The 21937-nt window shown below is 36.3% G+C and overlaps 1 protein-coding gene across 2 annotated transcripts in view; it reads left to right on the top strand.

The window, feature by feature from the left end:
• ABCB7 (ATP binding cassette subfamily B member 7) overlaps nt 1-21937 on the top strand; it is a 135907-nt gene that overhangs the window by 78844 nt on the left and 35126 nt on the right. For both annotated transcript variants that reach the window (XM_040467212.1, XM_040467211.1), the window contains exons 4-8: nt 8278-8397; nt 19449-19581; nt 20708-20976; nt 21617-21705; nt 21798-21885. In XM_040467212.1, the coding sequence (XP_040323146.1) occupies nt 8278-8397; nt 19449-19581; nt 20708-20976; nt 21617-21705; nt 21798-21885 (699 nt within the window). The remainder of the gene's footprint in view (nt 1-8277; nt 8398-19448; nt 19582-20707; nt 20977-21616; nt 21706-21797; nt 21886-21937) is intronic.

Genomic DNA, 21937 nt, shown 5'->3' with positions numbered 1-21937 from the left:
TCCATGCTTTTGGAGGTTTTCCAGACTTTTTTCTGTGGTTGATTTCAAGCTTCATAGCATTGTGTTATGAAAGTATGCATGGTATAATTTCAATTCTTGTATACTTATGAAGAGCTGTTTTGTGACCCAGTATATGATCTATCTTGGAGAATGTTCCATGTGCACTCGAGAAGAAAGTATATTCTGTTGCTTGGGATGCAGAGTTCTAAATATATCTGTCAAGTCCATCTGATCCAATGTCTCATTCAGGGCCTTGTTTCTTTATTGATCATGTGTCTACATGATCTATCCATTTCTGTAAGTGGAGTGTTAAAGTCCCCTGCAATTACCACATTCTTATCAATAAGGTTGCTTATGTTTATGAGTAATTGTTTTATATATTTGGGGCTCTGTTATTCGGCGCATAGACATTTATAATTGTTAGCTCTTCCTGATGGATAGACCCTGTAATTATTATATAATGCCCTTCTTCATCTCTTGTTACAGCCTTTAATTCAACATCTAGTTTGTCTGATATAAGTATGGCTACTTCAGCTTTCTTTTGGCTTCCAGTAGCATGATAAATAGTTCTCCATCGCCTCACTCTCAGTCTGAAGGTGTCCTCAGGTCTAAAATGAGTCTCTTGTAGACAGCAAATAGATGGGTCTTGTTTTTTTATCTATTCTGATACCCTATGTCTTTTGGTTGGCGCATTTAGTCCATTTACATTCAGTGTTATTATAGAAAGATGTGGGTTTAGAGTCATTGTGATGTGTGTATGTTTTATGCTTGTAGCGATGTCTCTGGTACTTTGTCTCACAGGGTCCCCCTTAGGATCTCTTGTAGGGCTGGTTTAGTGGTGACGAATTCCTTCAGTTTTTGTTTGTTTGGGAAGACCTTTATCTCTCCCTCTATTCTAAGTGACAGACTTGCTGGATAAAGGATTCTCGGCTGCATATTTTTTCTGTTCAACACATGGAAGATCTCCTGCCAATCCTTTCTGGCCTGCCAAGTCTCAAAAGAGAGATTAGTCACGAGTCTTATAGGTCCCCCTTTATATGTTACAGCACGTTTATCCCTTGCTGCTTTCAGAATTTTCTCTTCATCCTTGTATTTTGGCAGTTCCACTATGATATGTTGTGCAGAAGATCGATTCAAGTTCCGTCTGAAGGGAGTTCTCTGTGCCTCTTGGATTTCAGTGACTTTTTCCTTCCCAGTTCAGGGAAGTTCTTAGCTATTATTTCTTCAAGTACACCTTCCGCACCTTTCCCTGTCTCTTCTTCCTCTGGGATACCAATTATGCATATAGTATTTCTTTTTAGTGCATCACTTAGTTCTCTAATTTTCCCCTCATACTCCTGGATTTTTTTTATCTCTCTTTTTCTCAGCTTCCTCTTTCCATAATTTTATCTTCTAGTTCACCTATTCTCTCCTCTGCCTCTTCAATCTGAGCCGTGGTCATTTCCATTTTATTTTGCATCTCGTTTATAGCGTTTTTCAGCTCCTCCTGACTATTCCTTAGTCCCTTGATCTCTGTAGCAATAGATTCTCTCCTGTCCTCTATACTGTTTTCAAGGCCTGGGATTAATTTTATGACTATTATTCTAAATTCACTTTCTGTTATATTATTTAAATCCTTTTTGATCAATTCCTTAGCTGTTGTTATTTCCTGGAGATTCTTTTGAGGGGAATTCTTCCATATGGTCATTTTGGATAGTCCCTGGAGTGGTGCGGACCTGCAGGGCACTTCCCCTGTGCTGTGGTATATAACTGGAGTTGGTGGGCGGGGCCACAGTCAGACCTTATGTCTGCCCCAGCCCACCACTGGGGCCACAGTCAGACTGGTGTGTGCCTTCTCTTCCCCTCTCCTAGGGGCGGGATTCACTGTGGGGTGGCATGGCCCATCTGGGCTACTTGCACACTGCCAGGCTTGTGGTGCTGGGGATCTGGCGTATTAGCTGTGGTGGGTAGGCAAGTTGCATGGGGGGCAGGAGGGGCAGGGTTAGCTTGATTCTTCTTCCGTGATCCACTTCTGAAGGGGCCCTGTGGCAGCGGGAGGGAGTCAGACCCGCAGGAGGGATGGATATGCAGAAGCACAGTGTTGGGTGTTTGAGTCGTGCAAGCAAGGTCCCTGGTAGGGACTGGTTCCCTTTAGGATTTTGGCTGGGGGATGGGCAAGGGAGATGGCACTGGCGAGCACCTTTGTTCCTGGCCAAACTGAGCTCTGTTGTCCAGGGGCTCAGCAACTCTCCCTCCCTTTGTCCTCCAGCCTTCCTGCTTTCCGAACAGAGCTGTTAACTTATGACCTCCCAGATGCTAAGTCCCGCTTGCTGTCGGAACACACTCCGTCTAGCTCCTCCGCTTTTGCAAGCCAGACTCGGGGGCTCTGCTTTACCGGTGGGCTGCCCCTGTGCCCCGGCTCCCTCCCGCCAGTCCGTGCAGCGCGAACTGCCTCTCCGCCCTTCGTACCCTGTTCCGTGGGCCTCTCGTCTGCGCTTGGCTCCGGAAACTCCGTTCTGCTAGTCTTCTGGTGGTTTCCTGGGTTCTTTAGGCAGGCGTAGGTGGAATCTAAGTGATCAGCAGGACGCGCGGTGAGCCCAGAGTCCTCCTAAGCCATCTTCCCTAGAGTCTCTCCATAAGTAGCTTTTTAAATGCAGTTGAAATAGTTTTTTTTCCAGGATATTTTGAGGTTGAAAGATACTGACCTCAGATTCAAAATGTAAGTTATATATGCAAATATCTTCTCCCATTCAGTACATTACCATGTTATGTTATGTTATGTTATGTTATGTTATGTTATGTTATTTTACTTTGCATCCAAATTAGTTAGCATATAGTGCAACAATCATTTCAGAAGTAGATTCCTTAATGCCCCTTGCCCATTTAGCCCATCTCCCCTCCCACAACCCCTCCAGTGGCCCTCTGTTTGTTCTCGATATTTCAATCTCTTACATTTTTGTCTCTTTCCCTGTTTTTATATTATTTTTGTTTCCCTTCCCTTATGTCCATCTCTTTTGTCTCTTAAAGTCCTCATATGAGTGAAATCATATGATATTTGTCTTTCTCTGACTAATTTTGCTTAGCATAATACCCTGAAGTTCCATCCACGTAGTTACAAACAGCAAGATTTCATTGTTTTTGATTGCCAAGTAATACTCCATTGTGTGTGTTTACGCACATACACCACATCTTCTTTATGCATTCATCCATCAATGTACATTTGAGTTCTTTCCATACTTTGGCTATTATTGATAGTGTTGCTATAAACATTGGGTGCGTGTGCCCCTTTGAGACAGCATGCCTGTTCCCTTGGATAAATACCTAGTAGTGCAGTTGTTGGGTCGTAGGGTAGTTCTATTTTCAGTTTTTTGAGGAACCTCCATATGGTTTTCCAGAGTGGCTGCACCAGTTTGCATTCCCACCAGCAGTGCAAAAGAGATCCTCTTTCTCTGCATCCTTGCCAACGTCTGTTGTTGCCTGAGTTGTTCATGTTAGCCATTCTGACAGGTGTGAGGTGGTATCTCATTGTGGTTTTGATTTGTATTTCCCTGATGATGAGTGATGTTGAGCATTTTTCATTTGTCAGTTGGCCATCTAGATGGCTTCTTTGGAGAAGTGTCTATTCATGTCTTTTGCCCATTTCTTCACTGGATTATTTGGTTTTGGGTGTTGAGTTTGTTAAGTTCTTTATAGATTTTGGATACCAACCCTTTATCTGATACGTCATTTGAAAATACCTTCTCCCATTTTGTGGTTTGCCTTTTAGTTTTGCTGCTTGTTTCCTTCGCTGTGCAGAAACGTTTTATTTTGATGAGGTCCCAAGTAGTTCATTTTTGCTTGTTTTCCTTGCCTCCAGAGACATGTCGAGTAAGAAGTTGCTGTGGCCAAGGTCAAAGAAGTTTTTGCCTGCTTTCTCCTCGAGTATTTTGGTGGTTTCCTGTCTTACACTGAGGTCTTTCATCCATTTTGAGTTTATTTTTGTGTATGGTGTAAGAAAGTGGTCCAGGTTCATTTTTCTGCCTGTCACTGTCCACTTTTCCCAGCACCATTTGCTGAAGAGACTGTCTTTATTCCATTGAATGTTCTTTTTAACTTAACTTGTCAAAGATTAGTTGGCCATATGTTTGTGGGTCCATTTCTGCGTTATCTATTCTGTTCCATTGATCTGAGTGTCTGTTCTTGTGCCAGTACCATACTATCTTGATGATTACAGCTTTGTGATACAGCTTGAAGTCCAGGATTGTGATGCTTTCTGCTTTGGTTTACGTTTTCAAGATTGCTTTGGTTATTCGGAGTCTTTTCTGGATCCATAGAAATTTTAGGATTGTTTATTGTAGCTCTGTGAAGAATGCTGGTGTTCTTTTTTTGATAGACATTGCAATGAATGTGTAGATTGCTTTGGGTAGTATCAACATTTTCACGATATTTGTTGTTCCTATCCAGGATCATGGAATATTTTTCCATTTTTTTGTGTTTCTTCTTCAGTTTCTTTCATAAGCTTTCAATAGTTTTCAGTGTATAGATTTTTCACCTCTTTGGTTAGATTTATTCCTAGGTATTTTATGGTTTTTTGTGAAACTGTAAATGGGATCGATTCCTTGATTTCTCTTTCTGTGGCTTCATTGTTGTTGTGTAGGAATGCAAGTGATTCCTGTGCATTGATTTTATATCTTGCCACTTTGCTGAATTCATACTTCAGTTCTAGTAGTTTTTTGGTGGAATCGTTTGGGTTTTCAATATAGAGTATCGTGTCATCTGCGAAGAATGAAAGTTTGACCTCCTCCTGGCCAATTTGGATGCCTTTTATTTCTTTGTGTTGTCTGATTTCTGAGGGTAAGACTTCCAATACTATGTTGAATAACAGTGGCGAGAGTGGACATCTTTTTCTTGTTCCTGACCTTAGGGGGAGAGCTTTCAGTTGTTTCCCATTGTGGATGATATTATCGTCGGGTCTTTCATGTATGGCTTTTATAATCTCGAGGTATGATCCTTCTATCCCTACTTTCTTAAGGGTTTTTATCAAGAAAGGATGCTGAATTTTGTCAAATGCTTTCTCTGCATCTATAGAGAGGATCATGTGTTTCTTGTCCTTTATTTTTTTGATGTGATTAATCACATTGATTATTTTGCATATATTGAACCAGCCCTGCATCCCAGGTATAAATCCCACTTGGTCGTGGTGAGTATTTTTTTTAATGCATTGTTGGATCCAGTTGGCTAATATCTTGTCGAGGAATTTTGCATCTATGTTCATCAGGGAAATTGGTATATATTTCTTTTTTTTACGGGAGTCTTTGTCTGGTTTTGGAATTAAGGTATTGCTGGCTTCATAAAGTTTGGAAGTTTTCCTTCCGTTTCTATTTTTTGGAACAGCTTCAAGAGAATAGTTTGTTAACTCTTCTTTTAATGTTTGGTAGAATTCCCCTGGAAATCCATCTGGCCCTGGATTCTTGTTTTTTGAGAGATATTTGATTACTGATTTGATCTTTACTGGTTATGTGTCTGTTCAAATTTTCTATTTCTTCCTGTTTCAGCTGTGGTACTTTATATGTTTCTAGGAATTTGTCCATTTCTTCCAGATTGCCCATTTTATTGGTGTACAATTGCTCATAATATTCTCTTATTATTGGTTTTATTTCTGATGTGTTGGTTGTGATGTCTCTTCTTTCATTCTTGATTTTATTTATATGGGTCCTTTCCTTTTTCTTTTTGATCAAACTGGCTAGTGGTTTATCAATTTTGTTGATTCTTTCAAAGAACCAGCTTCTGGTTTCATTGATCTGTTCTACTCTTTTTTTTTTGGTTTTGATAGCATTAATTTCTGCTCCAATCTTTTTATTTCCTGTCTTCTGCTGGTGTGGGGTTTTATTTGCTTTTTTTTTTTTCCTAGCTCTTTAAGGTGTAAGGTACGATTGTGTATCTGAGACCTTTCTTCCGTCTTTAGGAAGGTCTGGATTGGTATATACTTGCCTCTTATGACAGCCTTTGCTATGTCCCAGAGGTTTTGGGTTATGGTGTTATCATTTCCATTGGCTTCAATATACTTTTTAAAAAAATTTTTAATGTTTTTTTTTTAACTTATTTTTGACAAACAGAGAGACAGAGCGTGAGCAGGGGAGGGGCAGAGAGAGAGACAGAAACACAAGCTCCAGACTCTGAGCTGTCAGCACAGAGCCCGATGTGGGGCTTGAACTCATGAACCAGGAGATCATGACCTGAGCTGAAGTCAGACACTCAACCGATTGAGCCACCCAGGCGCCCCTTTCATGTTCTTTTTAATTTCCTCTTTAACTTCTTCGTTAGACCATTCATTCATTAGTAGGATGTTCTTTAGTGTCCAAGTATTTGTTATCTTTCCAAATTTTTTCTTGTGGTTGATTTTGAGTTTCATAGCGTCGTGGTCTGATAATATGCACGGTGTGATCTCAATGTTTTTGTAATTGTTGAGAGCTGATTTGTGTCTCAGCAATCTAGAGATTGTTCCATGTATACTGGAGAAGAATGTATATTCCTCTGCTTTAGGTTGAAATGTTCTGAATATGTCTGTTTTGTCCATCTGGTTCAGTGTGTCATTCAAAGCCATTGTTTCCTTATTGATTTTCTGTTTAGGTGATCTGTCCATTGTTATAAGTGGGGTGTTGAAGTCCCAGTAGGTTGCCTTTTTTAAAATGATTTTCTTCCCTGTGCAAAAGCTTTCTATTTTGGTATAGTCCCAATAGTTTAATTTTGCTTTTGTTTCCCTTGCCAGAAGAAAAATAACTAGGAAAACGTTTCTACAGCTGATGTCAAAGAGATTCCTGTCAATATTTTCTTCTAGGAATTTTACGGTTTCAGGTCTCACATTTAGGCCTTTAATCCATTTTCAGTTTATTTTTTTGTATGCTATAAAAAAGTGGTTCAGATTCATTCTTTTGCCTGTAGCTATTCAGTTTTCTCAGCACCATTTGTTGAAGAGACAGTCTTTTTCCTATTGGATATTCTTGCCTCCTTTGTTATAGAGTCATTCACCACAAAAGTGCAGGTTTATTTCTGGACTCTCTACTCTATTCCTTTGACCTGCGTGTCTGTTTCTGTGCCAGTACCATACTGTTTTAATTACTGCCGCTTTGTAGTATATCTTGAAATCCAGGATTGTGATACCTCCAGTTTCATTTTTTTAAGTTTTTGTTTTAATTCCAGTTAACATACAGTGTACTATTTGTTCTAGGTGTATAATATGGTAATTCAGCAATTCCATGCATCGCCCAGTACTCATCATGTCAGGTGCCCTCCCCAATCCCCATCACCTATTTTATCCATCCTCCCACTCCCCTCTATTCTGATAACTATCAGTTCTCTATAAATAAGAATCTGTTGGGGCACCTGTGTGGCTCAGTTGGTTAAATGCCTGACTTCCGCTCAGGTCATGATCTCGGAGTTCGTGGGTTTGAGCCCCATGTTGGGCTCTGTGATGACTACTTGGAGCCTGAAGCCTGCTTCAGATTCTGTGTCTCCCTCTCTCTCTCTGCCCCTCCCCCACTCGTGCTCACTCTGTCTCTGTCTCTGTCTCTGTCTCTGTCTCTCTCTCTCTCTCTCTCTCTCTCAAAAGTACACAAACAAAACAAAAAGAAACTCTTTCTTCGTTTGTCTCTCCCTCCCTCTTTGCTTTTTCCCCGTTACATGTTTGTTCACTTTCTTAAGTTCCACATGAGTGAAATTCTATGGTATTTGTCTTTCTGTGACTGACTTATATCGCCTAGCATTACACTCTCTAGCTCCATCCATGTCATTACACATGGCGAGATTTCATTCTTTTTATGACTAATATTCCAGTGTGTGTGTGTGTGTGTGTGTGTGTGTGCACGCACGCGCACGTATACCACTTCTTTATCCATTCCATTAATCAGTGGACACTTGGGCTGCTTCCATATCTTGGCTATTGTAAATAATGCTTCTATAAACATAGGGGTGCATATATCTCTGTGAATTAGTGTTTTTGTATTCTTTGTGTAAATATCCAGTAGTGTGATTGCTGGATTGTAGGGTTGTTCTTCTTTTTCAAGATTGTTTTGGCTATTCAGGGTCTTTTGTAATTCCATACAAATTGTAGTATTATTTCTTCTCGTTCTATGAAAAATGTTGTTCGTGTTTTGATAGGGATTGCATTAACACTGTATGATAGTTGTACTTGAATTAAAAAAGTTATGTTTGTAATGTTTTCAAATTTTTCTTAAATATTTACATAATTCTACATTATTGAAATATAGTTATATTTGAAATAACATGTTAATTATTGCTTTGTTTTCTCTCTTTCAACAGTTAAAAGATGTTGATACTCGGAAAATCATAAAAGCAATGCTTTCGTATGTGTGGCCCAAAGACCGGCCAGATCTACGAGCTAGGGTTGCCATTTCTCTGGGATTTTTGGGGGGCGCAAAGGTAAGAATAGGAGAAATTATACATTGTTCATTGCTATAACTAAAAAATAGTATGACATTTTCTAATAATGAAAAGGGCTGATATAAGCTACTTTGGGGGGAGCATTGTTAACTTTTAGGACCCTCATTTACATAACTATTTTATACCGTCAGAAATTACATGGTAGTGCCCAATTTATCTGTGGATCAGACTTCTAATGGCCTCAACTTAATGGAATTTAGTCCTGAAACCAGATCATTGTGTAACAAAGCATAAGGAAATTTATAAAAGAAACTCCTTAGAGACCTGTTGGTTCTTACTTAATACATATTTCTGGTAAGCTTGGTTCTCAGTTCCTAGTAATTTGAAAACATGATGAAGGCACATTTAGGCACATTGAATGCCATAAGTGGTAAACAATAGTGTGAAGGGGGAAAAAAACAAACAGGAAAAGTTAAAAGAAAAAAAACACCCACAAAAACTAGGCATTTTGGTACCATTCAGTATAGGGGCTCTTTATATCTTAGCAGCCTCTTCAGTTTATTTCTGTACTATATATAGCATGTTTTAGTAAGGCAGTTATAATGACTCTGAGCTTTTAAGAAAAAAAAAACCCTTATTTTCAACTCATTCAGATTTTAAACTCAGTAAAGTATATATATGTTTAGGTACAAAATATAGTCATGGTACATATATAGTCTTTGGAATCAATCAGAATTCCTGGGCTCTGGCACTTACTAACCTTGTAACATTGGGCAAATTGCTTAGTCTTCATGCCTCAGTTTCCCAATTTGTAAAATAAGGTTAAATACAGTTGTTGTAAGGATTAATTAAATCAGCATACAAAAGGCTAAAAAGAATGCTTGGCAGATAGTAAAGTATATATGTTAAAAATAATTTAGATTTCATCAAAAATATGGTAAAAAAAAAAAAACCCAGTTTGTTGAAAAATATAAATGAGGTTTTGCTATGTGTTAGGGTTAATATATTGTTTTAGAACCTAGATCTTATTACTTTTTTCTCTATGTCATGTATGTTCCTTTTTATTTACTCATTCTTTTCCCTACCCTAAAAATAAGTATTGAGAACTTATACAGAGGACTGTTCTTGGCTCTGCAGGGTATTCAAACATAAATAAAAGCACATTTCTTGTCTCAAATCATCCAAGATAAGACAAGTTATACTTTATTGCTATGATGCAAAGTAAGTCATAAATGATTTGAAAGAAGTACATTCACGTGTTGGGATTTCAAAGGAAAGAACCACCAAGATGGGGAGTCAGGAAAGGTTTTGGAGAGGAAGTGATGTCTAAGATAGTCTTGGATTGATTAGTAGGATTGTTAAAGGTAGAGGAGTAAAATGAACAGATTGAGAGAGGACGTAAGCATGTGTGGAGTAGTGAGTAGTCCAGCTTTGCTCCAGTGAGGGGATAGTGTTTCAGAGAAATTATAGGTAACCTTAAAAGATAGAGCTCCATGTGAAATACCTTAACTGTGAAACAAAAATTTAATTATGTTGGAAGTAGCAACATGTATTTTGAGTAGCAGAGTAATAAGGTTAAGAGCTGTGCTTTAGGAAATTAATCTGACCCTTTTGCATAAGATGGATTAGGGTGGTGAGACAACTAAAATAGGGATACCATTGATTTTCATTTCATGTATTCATTCAGGCAATATTTACCGACCTTGTTATGAGGCTAATGTAATAGTCTAGATGAAAAGTAATGGCACTTTGTACTGGAGTAGTGGTAGAAATGGTAATATGCAGGGAAAAGATGCCAGAGATTTTGTGAGGTGAAGGAGGTAGAGTCAACAAGACTTAGTAATGGATCAGACATTAGAAGTAAAAGAGAAATAGGATTTCAAAGTTGATGCCAAGGATAAGAGAAATACAATACTTTTAACAGAAGTAGGTAGGAAGTTAGGAGGTCTTGTTTGGGAAGATGAAATTTTGGTTTGAGGCATGTTAAGTTTGAGATGCTAATGGAATGTTGAGACAGATATGTAGCTGATAATACAAAATGCTAGACAATCTTAGGAAGGAGCCCCAGGCTAGAGAGATTAGGGGTAATAGTTGGGGGGAAAAAGAAGTAATAGTAGAAACAATGCAAATTAGTTCACCAAAGGAAAGAGCAGAAATAGAAGGTGACTACAGACAGAACCTGTGATAAATGTGTTCCTGTAGGGAAGCAAACAGTAATGGAAACAGGGATGGAGTGATTGGAGAATAAAACTAGAATAATTCAGTCTAGCTGTTCATTGTCTTTTCTCCTTTCTCATCTGTGGGTTCTGTTGAGTACTCCCAATGAACTGGACCTCTTGCCTGGGAGAGGACTAAATCAAGATACTGAACAATAGACTAAGATCCATACTTTATTCTGTTTGTTTAAGCTGAACAGAGAGGATAATACAAATCTAAGTTTGGTAGCTAACATTGAAATTCTTTTAACTCTTTTTTTATATGTTTTTTAATATGAAATTTATTGTCAAATTGGTTTCCATACAATACCCAGTGCTCATCCCAACAGGTGCCCTCCTCAATACCCATCGCCCACCCTCCCACCCCCCCATCAACCCTCAGTTTGTTCTCAGTTAAAATTCTTTTAACTCTTAAATTTTTAGTTCAGTACTGATTGCTGAATTGTCTTTTACCTACAAATTGCTTAAAGATAAAGATTATTCTGAGCTCTTGTGCAAGGCAGAATTAGCAAATTGGCCTTTATTCTTTATTAGCTGAATTAAAGTACTTTGCTGACAAGTTGAAGGCAGATTGTTTTCTGGACTTTCTTTTGAATTGAAGAGAACAGTTTAGAACATGGCTAATTAGGTTAGCCAAACGGAGCACTGTTAATACGTGATTTTATTTTTAGAATGAATTTCAACCCTTCAAAATACAAATTTCTGTTCCTTGGTGACAGGTCAATGTCGGTATAAAACCTAGATCAAGGTAACTTCCATAAAGACTGAAATATTTTTCAAAGGCTAATATTTGATTCTTCTATCAATAAATGTTGAGCACCCATAGAATAGATATGCTGTACTAACCTCATATAAACTAATTACAAGTAAACAGCAATGAATATAGAAAATTAGTCCTCAGAAAGTATGTTTGATTACTTTTGAGTTAGGAAAAGGAATAAATTGCCTGATATTATGATGAGTGCATGCTTGTACTTTGAGAGCATATAGAAAAGCAGTCTTTTGGGTTTTTTTAACTAAGCAGGAACTAGACCATAGAATAGCTTTAGGAATATATAGTGGTAACTTTTAACCATTCCTAACATCATTTTTCTGGTTTCTATACTGTCTTTACTTTAAAGTGGTTACTCTCTCAATCTTTAAAACCTGGTCATTGTTTAATTTTGTTAGTATTGCTGGTGTGATTTATACTGGGTGTGCAAAGATGGATTGTTATCCCTTTCATTTCTTGGCTTCCTATTTTTTCTCAACATGCCTTGGCGTATAAGCACTTTGGACCAATCTATTCTCCTTTATACTCTGGTCTTCCCTACCTCCTCCACATACTTCTGGGAATTTTAAGGCAGGGTTCAGGGATCTTCTCAGCTATAAATGAATGCCACCCAGCCATATGAGCAGCATGTGGTAGTTTCATAGCAAGACCAGAGGCATCCATGAGGGAGAAGGGAGGCAGAAAGACAGAAATATCAAGTGAGAAGAAACAGAAGGGAGGAGGATTTCATGTTTAACATATGGGGTCACAGCATGCCATCTGCTTACTTATTTGCCTATTAATTCTCTTTTCATTCTGAAGGTCTTAAGGCTATCATTGTCTACAGCAAAGATTTGTAAGATAAACTGTATTATGTAAAGATGTCTTGCAGCCCAGACAAGGCCAAGAAGAATGGGTTGGTGTTTCTTCTGAATTGCAGCAATTCTATTTTTAATATGTTGGGTCCTCTATGAGATATATTTTAGGGTTTCTGCCACCAAGAGACAGAGATAGGGAGAACACAATCTGCCTTCCTTCCTTAAATCCCTACAAATCATATGCATTGCCTTTTCTTACCATCCACACATCTGTCCTAGGAGTATCACATTATCATTAATCTGGGGATTTTGGGATCTAAGGATTTTTTAAAAAATGTAATCTTTCTGGGCGTGCCTGGGTGGCTCATTCAGTTAAGCATCTGACTTTGACACAGGTCATAATCTCACGGTTCATGGGTTCATGCCCTGCATTGGGCTCTGTGCTAATAGCTCAGAGCCTGGAGCCTGCTTTGGAGTGTGTGTGTGTGTGTGTGTGTGTGTGTGTGTGTGTGTGTGTCTGCACCTCCCCTGTTCACACTCTGTCTTCTCAAAAATAAACATTAAAAAATATTTTAAAAAATTTAGTCTTTCTGTTAGTATATCACATAACAGCTGTGCCAGGATTTAAGGAAAATATAAAACATACTTACTAAAATCATCTGTTTTCATAAAATAAGTGTGTTTTTTAATGTTATAAAAAAGTTTACTTATACTCTGCAATCAACACCATCTTTGGAACCACTTAGTTGACAGAGAACTTGAGAGTACAGGACATTAAAGTAAAAAATATCTTCTATTTTTAATTAAGAATTAATTATCTGTTGATAATTAAGAATTATTAAGAATCTGTTGCAAACGAAAATAAGCTATATTTAACATTATAAAATAATTTCAAGGGAGAGTGTATTTTGTAAAAATATAATCAATATCCCTTTTCTTCAAGAATGCATCTGTTATATAAAGTAAGGGATCATATATGTGTCTTAGTCCATTTACACTGCAGTAAAAAGCACCATAAACTAGGTCGTTCATAAATGGCTTTTTGTTATGACCTACATGATATAAGAGGCAAGAAGGATCTTGGGGACTTGTTTATAAGAGCACTAATCCCTTAAGGGCCTAATTACCTCCTAAAGACCCCACTTCCAGTGTCATTACCCTGGGGGGAATTCAACATGTGAATTTGGCAGGGGTACACAAATATTCAGATCATAGCATTATGTATTGAGCATCATTTGTCGAGTGACTTTTAGATACAAGATACTGTGCTAGGCAGCTGAGAATAAAACAATGAATAAAATGTGTGCCTTGCCTTCCCTCCTGCAGTTGCAGTGTACTGAAGGAGAAAAATACACAAATAATGATAAAATATATATAATGTAATACCCAGATATCCAAAGGGAGTCACAAATGAAGATATATGGGAGTTCCAGCAATTAGGCATTTAGGGAAGCCTTCATGGAACAGCTGGAGTTTTCCAGGAACTACTATCTTGACATGGGTAACTTCAGAAGATTCATGCACTTTCACTTTGATTCTTTAAAAATTTTCTGAAAAACACTTTTTAAAATGAAACAATGGTATCTGACCTTTAATTGAGAAGTATGATTTATATCCTGGAGTATTTTTTAATTAAAACACTATAGTTTAGAGATGTTTTAGGCTTACAGAAAAATTAAGCAGTAAGTACAGAGAATTCTTATATATCCCCCCTCAAAAAACTCCATTCAATTTCTTCTGGTACTAACATCTTGCATTAATGTAGTACAATTGTTACAAATGATGAATGAACCAATTACTTAAAAATACATTATTCTTATTAGCTAAGTTCATAGTTTACATTAGGATTCACTCTTTGTGTTGTGTACTTACGTATGGGTTTGGGGGAAATGCATAATGCCATTTATCCACCATTAAAGTATCATACAGAATAGTTTCACTGCCCTAAAACTGCAGTGTGTCCCACTTATTCATCTCTCCATCCTCCCAAATCCCTGACAACCACTGATCATTTTATTGTCTCTGTAGTTTTGCTTTTTTCCATAATATCTTATAGCTGGAATCATATTGTATGTAGCTCTTACAAACTGTCTTCTTTCACTTAACAATATGCATTTCAGAGTCATTTATGTTTTTTTTATGACTTGATAGTTCATTGCTTTTTATTGCTGAAAAATACTGCATTGTATGGATGTACCATATAGTGTGTGTATCCATTCACCTTTTGAAAGACATTTTGGTTGCTTCCAGATTTTGGCCAAAAGTAATGCTGTAATAAACATTTGTGTGCAAGATTTGTGTGACATAAGTTTTCAACTCATTTGGGTAATTACTAAGAAGTCCAGTTGCTAGATTATATGTTAAGACTATGTTTAGTTTGTGAGAATCTGCCAAACTGTCTTCCAGAGTGGCTGTACCATTCTGCATTCCCACCAACAGTGAATGAGAGAGTTCTGTTGCTCTACATCCTTGTCAGCGTTTGGTGTTGTCAGTGTTCAGGACTTTAGTCTTTCTAATAGATGTGTAATGCTATCTCAATTTTGTTCTTATTTGATATTGCCTAATGACGTATGATATTGTGCATGTTTTCATATACTTATTGGTCATCTGTATCTCTTCCTTGGTGAGATATCTGTCAGGCCTTTTGCCCATTTTTAAATTGGGTTGTTCATTTTCTTATTGTTGAATTTTAAGTGTTTGTATATTTTGGATACCAGTCCTTTATCAGATTTTTTGCAAATATTTTCACTCAGTCTGTAGCTTGTATTTTCCTTCTTTTAACAGTGTCTTTCACAGAATAGCAGTTTTAAATTTTAATGTAGTCCAACATAACAGTATTTCGTGGATTGTGCTTTTAGTGTTGTATCTAATGTCATTGTGAAACAAAGGTCACCTAGATTTTATTTTATGTTATCTTCTAGAAGTTTTATAGCTTTGTTCTTTACATTTAGGACTATGATCCATTTGGAGTTAATTTTTGTGAAAGGTGTAAGGTCAGTGTCTAGATTTCGTTTTGTACGTTCAGTTTTTCTAGCACCATTTTTTGAAAGTATATTCACCACTATACTACCAATGCACATCTAGCACCATTTTTTGAAAAGACTGTTTTACCCACTGGGCTGCCTTTTCTCCTTTGTCAAACATCAGTGTAATATATTTATGTATATTTGTCTATTTCTGTACTCTCTATTCTGTTCTGTTGATCTACTTATCTATTCTTTTGCCAATACCACGCTGCCTTGATTATTGTAGCTTTACGGTAATTCTTGAAATCAAATAGTGTCAACCCTCTGGCTTTTTTTTTTTTTCCTTCCAATATTGTGTTGGATATTCTGGGTCTTTTGTTTTTCTATGTAAAGTTTAGAATCAGTTTGTCCATATCTGCCAAAGTACTTGCTGGGATTTTGATTGGGGCTGCATTGAATATATAGATCAAGTTCAGGAAAAACTGACATCTTGACAGTATTGAATCATTCTATCCATGAACATGAAATCCATTCCTTTAGCTTTTTTTTAAATTTCTTTTATCAGAGTATTGAAGTTTTCTTCATATAAATATTGAACATGTTTTGTTAGAATTATACCTAGTTATATCATTTTGGGTACTAATTTAAATGGTATTATTTTTTATTTCAAATTATGTATTTGTTCACTGGAGATATATGGGAAAGCAATTGACTTTTGAGCCTTATGAGCCTTATGTCCTGCAACCTTGCTAGAGTTGCTTATTAGTTTCAGGAGGTTTATTTCTATTGTCAGTTCTTTTGGATTTTCTACATAGATAATCATATTATCTGCAAATATGGTTTTATTTCTTCTTTCCTAATATGTGTGCCTTCTATTTTCCTTTCTTACTGCTTTAGCTAGGACTTCTAGTACCATATTGAACAACAGTGATAAGTGAGGGTGTCTTTGCTTTGTTCCTAAATTTTGGGGGTAAAGCTTCTAGTTTCTCATCATTAAGTATGTTGTTACCTGTAGGGGTTTTTGTAGGTATCCTTAATCAAGTTGAAGAAGTTTCATTCTATTCCTAGTTTGCTGAGAGTTTTTATCTTGAATAGGTGTCAGATTTTTGTCCAGTACTTCTTTTGCATCTATTGATATATTTTTTTTCTTTAGCCTATTGATGTGATGGATTACATTGATTTTCCAATGTTGAACCAGCTGTGTATACCTGGAATGAACTCCACTTGGTCATGTTGTGTAATTATTTTTATATATTATTTAATTTGTTTTGCTAATATTTTGGTGAGAATTTTTTATCTGTGATCATAAGAGATAATGGTCCAGAATTTTCCTTTCCTGTAATGTCTGCCTGGTTGTGGTATTAGGGTAGTGCTGGCCTCCTAGAACGAGTTTAGAAATTTTCCCTCCGTCTCTGTTTTTCAGAAAATATGGTATTTACAAATTGAGTACTTTGTCCATTTTTCTTTTCTCTTTGTTTTGCCTTGCTAATTTTATCTCCCTTTAGTACTCTCGTTCTTTCTTTTCTTTTTCTCCTTCTGATCCTTTTGAGACTAGAGAGGTAAACAAACAAAATTCTCTTTTACCTATTCACATATATTGGGCCCTTCTTGGTGACACTAGTTACAGAGTCCTTAATTATCAGAGGCTGGTGTGAAAGAGATTAGTTTTTAAGGAATTAAAGTATTAAAAATGTTTGTCAGAATTAGGTTCCTCAGAGACAGTACAGAGACAATACTTTCATTATTAAGAAGGGAAAAGTTGGGGCGCCTGGGTGGCGCAGTCGGTTAAGCGTCCGACTTCAGCCAGGTCACGATCTCGCGGTCCGGGAGTTCCAGCCCCGCATCGGGCTCTGGGCTGATGGCTCAGAGCCTGGAGCCTGTTTCCGATTCTGTGTCTCCCTCTTTCTCTGTCCCTTCCCCGCTCACACTCTGTCTCTCTCTGTCTCTCAAAAAATGAATCAATGTTAAAAAAAAAAATTGAAGATGCTCACATATTTGACCAACCCAAACACATTTTCAAGAAAGTAAAATTACACAACTTTCTTGGTGATACATTAATTAGTTTTGGTCACTATGCACTCTGGCTGTGGCAAAGATATAATAGGCTGTAAGTTATGAGAATTGCGTGCTAGCTGTAACTATCACTTTTTCTCCCACTCAAGAAATTGTATTGGAATGCAAGTGAGGGGATGTGGTCTTATTATATGGAAACCCTGGAATCAGCTATGATTTATTTAAATTATTTGTGTCATACTTTATAGCTGGTTTCAACAGCACATATGAGAGCATCCACTTTAGGGTGCAAATGTAGTAAAATAATATGGTCTCTTGCTTTATGAGCTGCTAATATGGCTATGCTATACTAGAAGAAAATTCTGAATTTCAAGTCAGTCTTGGATTTTAATCCCAGCTCTGCTGCTTCCCAGACAAGTTATTAAACCTCATGGAACCTGAGTTTCCTCAGTTACACGGATATCTATTTAATGGAATTGTTATTTCATTCAGCTTTTACCTTTGTGAAGGTACATAGCACCATACCTGATTCCTGTAGGTATTGTTCACAAAATGTTTGTTTGCCACAAAAGGTTTGTGAACTGAGGTTGAGAAGCCAGTATATCCATGCACATTGCTCCTAGAATGTGAATGATAAATATGTAATAAAAATGATAGATACTGATGTATAAACTATCAAAAAGAGGAGTTGGAAAATCGGAAGAATGTCACATGGGCTGCAAGTTTCAGAGAAGGGAATGGTATTCAGAGTGGGTTTTGAAGAATGGAGAGGTAGGTAAATCTGGCAGATAGGCCATTTCAAGCAGAAGCAAGAGCTTGAGATTATATGATTATATAGAATTCAGAATCGACAATTTTGTCATACTTGAAACTTGCTATTGTGTTAGATTATATTTTAGAAGTCAGAAAAAAACTTTAAGCAATTTATCCCATACTGTTTCATTCTTAAAAGTGTTCCAACATCTGCTGTGTGTTTTAATGATATTATTGAATGCGAGTACCTGCTTGGTTGCTAGGACACTTGTATACTTTACTTCAAAATCTTGGTTGGTAAGATTTACATAGCTCCTGTCAGTTGTCAGCTAAACTTAGGCTTGTTGACAATACTTTAAATGGAATGTTTACAAGGGGTAGGATTTCATTGTTTTTGGTAAGCATAACAAAATTACTTTCACATGTTATTGTATATGAATTTAATTTCTTTAAAGCTTTGGCATTCTAATCAGTTTTCTATTCTTAAATGATAGTTGGTGTATTTGATACTGTAACCTTGCAGAAAATGTGAAATGTGAGTGATTGAATATTTGCCTTGAACATATGAAAGCATTATACCCATATTTTTCATATTTTTTGGTATATTCTCATGGAGAAATAGGTTGGTTTTTAAAAGTTTAGTTTGGTATTTAGTGGGTTTTCTTTAGTATTGGAGCAAAGGAATCTTTTTAAATTTTTATTATTGAATTATAGTTGACATACAATGTCATATTAGTTTCAGGTATACGATACAGTGATTCAGTAATTGTATACATTACTCAATGCTCACCACAATAAATGTAGTCACCATACAACATTATTACAATATTATTGATTATGTTTCTTATGCTGTACTTTTCATCTCTGTGACTTACTTATTTTGTAACTAGAAGTTTGTATCTCTTAATTCCCTTCATCTGTTTCACTAATTCCCCCACCTATTCTCTGAACAAAGGAATCTTTTTGTGGGGCAAATAGATCTATCAGTGTTACGTGTGTATGTTTTTTTTTTCCCCCAATGGTGAATCAGCCACAGAGATACTTGTAATTTATTGCTTTTGAGATACTTTTTTGCTATATAATTTTAGTTTTACTATTATTTTGGTGAACAAATAATTTTACATATTTGATTGAATATGTATGTATGATTGAAGATATTTATGTGTGTGTGTGTACATATATATATATATATATATATATATATGTATATATACACATACATAAAGAACTATCATATAAGGCAGTTTGCCTTAAGTGCCAGAAGCTCTGTAGGATTTCAGATAATGGAGAGAGCATTTTGAGTAAATGATCAGGGATTATTTCATGGAGGCCCAAGCATTTGACTAATGCACGTAAGTTATAAATTAATATTAACATGAGTCAGTGTGAGGTAGGAGTCCTGAAATGACAGCTCTCCAATGCCAAAGATTTTATCTTTATAAACTAGGAAAATCATTTCAATACTAGTAAATGATTAATATCTAAACATTCCCATAAACACTAATTTAAGGTAAATACTTGTACTTTTAGAAAATATTTTGTATATGATGGGTAATTGCTTTTATATTTTTAGGCCATGAATATTGTGGTTCCCTTCATGTTTAAATATGCTGTAGACAGCCTCAACCAGATGTCGGGAAACATGCTGAACCTGAGTGATGCACCAAATACAGTTGCAACCATGGCAACGGCAGTTCTGATTGGCTGTATGTTTGATTCTTTAATCTATCTACAGGTGTTGACTTTCTTCAAGAGGGTTTCATCATATTTGAACAGATGACCTTTTTACCACAAACACAAGCTAGCATTTTGGATGTTTATCGTTTTACATATGATTTTTGATAGGTAGTTTTAAAAAATTCTTTATGTTTCTAAAATTCTGTAAAAACAGTCTCATTTTTTAAGTTCTAGAAAAATATAACATGAAATAAGATATTAAGTTCATAATTACCACTTCTAATAGTAGTTAGTTAATAATAAATTCATAATTACCACTTCTAATAATTGTTAATAAGATTCCTGAAAATAAGGCTAGTTATTTTCTTGTTATTGTTGTTAACTGCTTAATGGGAAATAGCTAAATAACGCTATATGTATATTAATGCTTCATTAAGTTACATTCAATAGCCTTGACACATTTACCATTTTTAAAGAACACAATATGTTGCTTTGTTTACTCCTGCATTAGAAAGGACACTTTATGAGACTCAGGAGGTTTGAATGGGGGCATGCTTTAGTCAAGGCACTTGATTTTTCAGGATCTCGATTTTATCATTTGTTATTTGGGGGAATTGGATTAGATCAAAAAAACCTGTACAAATATTGTACATTTATCCACAATAAGGCCATGTGGGGTGCTACTTATTAAAAGTATTTAGTTGGAGGGGTACCTGGGTGGCTCAGTCAGTTAAGCATCTGACTTAGCTCAGGTCATGATCTCACAGTCCATGAGTTCAAGCCCCACGTCAGGCTCTGTGCTGACAGCGCTCTCCCTCTCTCTCTGCCCCTCCCCCACTAGCACGCTCTCTGTCTCTCAAAAATAAATAAAAACATTAAATTTTTAAAAATTAAAAACAAGTATTTAGTTGGAAAAAATCTTTCATCATCTGGAGTTTATAGAGGAAAGTAACACTGAAAGGGATTCAGGGTGGTGGAAGGATTGGTACTCACTAGGCTAGATGCTTTCTTTCTAGGTTTCTTTTAATGGAAGTATTCTGTGATGTATTCATTTATTGTGTAAACACTTTCTTACTTGCCATATGTTTATCATTTTTATACTCCTATGATTCGAATGTTTTCACATCCCATTTTTTCTTTTGAATGTCTTGTCAGATGGTGTATCAAGAGCTGGAGCTGCCTTTTTTAATGAAGTTCGAAATGCAGTATTTGGCAAGGTAGCCCAAAATTCAATCCGAAGAATAGCCAGAAATGTCTTTCTCCATCTTCACAACCTGGATCTGGCTTTCCATCTAAGTAGACAGACAGGAGCTTTATCAAAAGCTATTGACAGAGGGACAAGGGGTATCAGTTTTGTCCTGAGTGCTTTAGTATTTAATCTTCTTCCCATCATGTTCGAGGTGACTCTTGTCAGTGGTATTTTGGTAAGTAAAAATTTTTTCATAACAAGCTTTTATCTTACATTCTCATTGGAAGCTAGTTAGTACTGGAAGCTGTAGTGCTATTGAATGCTCATGGTTTGAAAGCAAAATTCCACGGTACCAGAAGGATTATGCAGTTCATTTAATTATTTTGCTACAAGTTTCAAGGGACCATCCAAAATCTTTATCATGTTGTTATTGTAAAGAGCTGGTCACTTCTACACATAGATCAGTCATTTAACTAGTGCTTATAATTTTTTTGTTAATAGAGATTTTTGTATATGACTTTGGACTGGTATACTCAGATTATCTAGATTTTTATTCACCATTTATAACATTTAAGCAATTTCATATTTTGTAATTAAGACTGTATATATACGTTTTATTCCTCTTAAGGCTTATTGCATTATTTTTATCCTAGCATATGACGGTAGTATCAATGTGGCAAGTGTAGTTTGGCTTTCTTCCCTTGTTACCTAAAATAGCTTTTCTAAGGTATTTGATTTCTCACAAAATTATTTATTTATACAATTCTCATCAACATAGTTCTATTAAAATCTTTTGATTGATATTTGCTGTTACATATTATAAGCTATTTACAAGAACAGTGACTGTTTATCATTTCTTATTTTGCCTTCTCCAGTATTATAGATGTGGTGCCCAGTTTGCATTAGTAACCCTCGGGACACTTGGTGCATACACAGCATTCACAGTTGCTGTTACACGGTGGAGGTAAAGTATTTCCTAGAGGCCAGTCAAGGTTCAGAAATTAGTTACATTTACATAGCAAAAATGTCATGCCTATGTGAATCTTTGTCTTACAGAACTAGATTTAGAATAGAGATGAACAAAGCAGATAATGATGCAGGTAATGCTGCCATAGACTCACTGCTGAATTATGAAACTGTGAAGGTAATATGTTTAATTATACTTCCTCTCCCTTTCATACTGCACAGAGATTTGT

Source organism: Herpailurus yagouaroundi, unplaced genomic scaffold (assembly GCF_014898765.1).
Source record: "Herpailurus yagouaroundi ecotype Mexico unplaced genomic scaffold, PumYag 67375, whole genome shotgun sequence".
Taxonomy (NCBI): Eukaryota; Metazoa; Chordata; class Mammalia; order Carnivora; family Felidae; genus Herpailurus; species Herpailurus yagouaroundi.
Note: the sequence above shows the minus strand (reverse complement) of the source record. Positions and strands in the feature narration are given on the sequence as shown.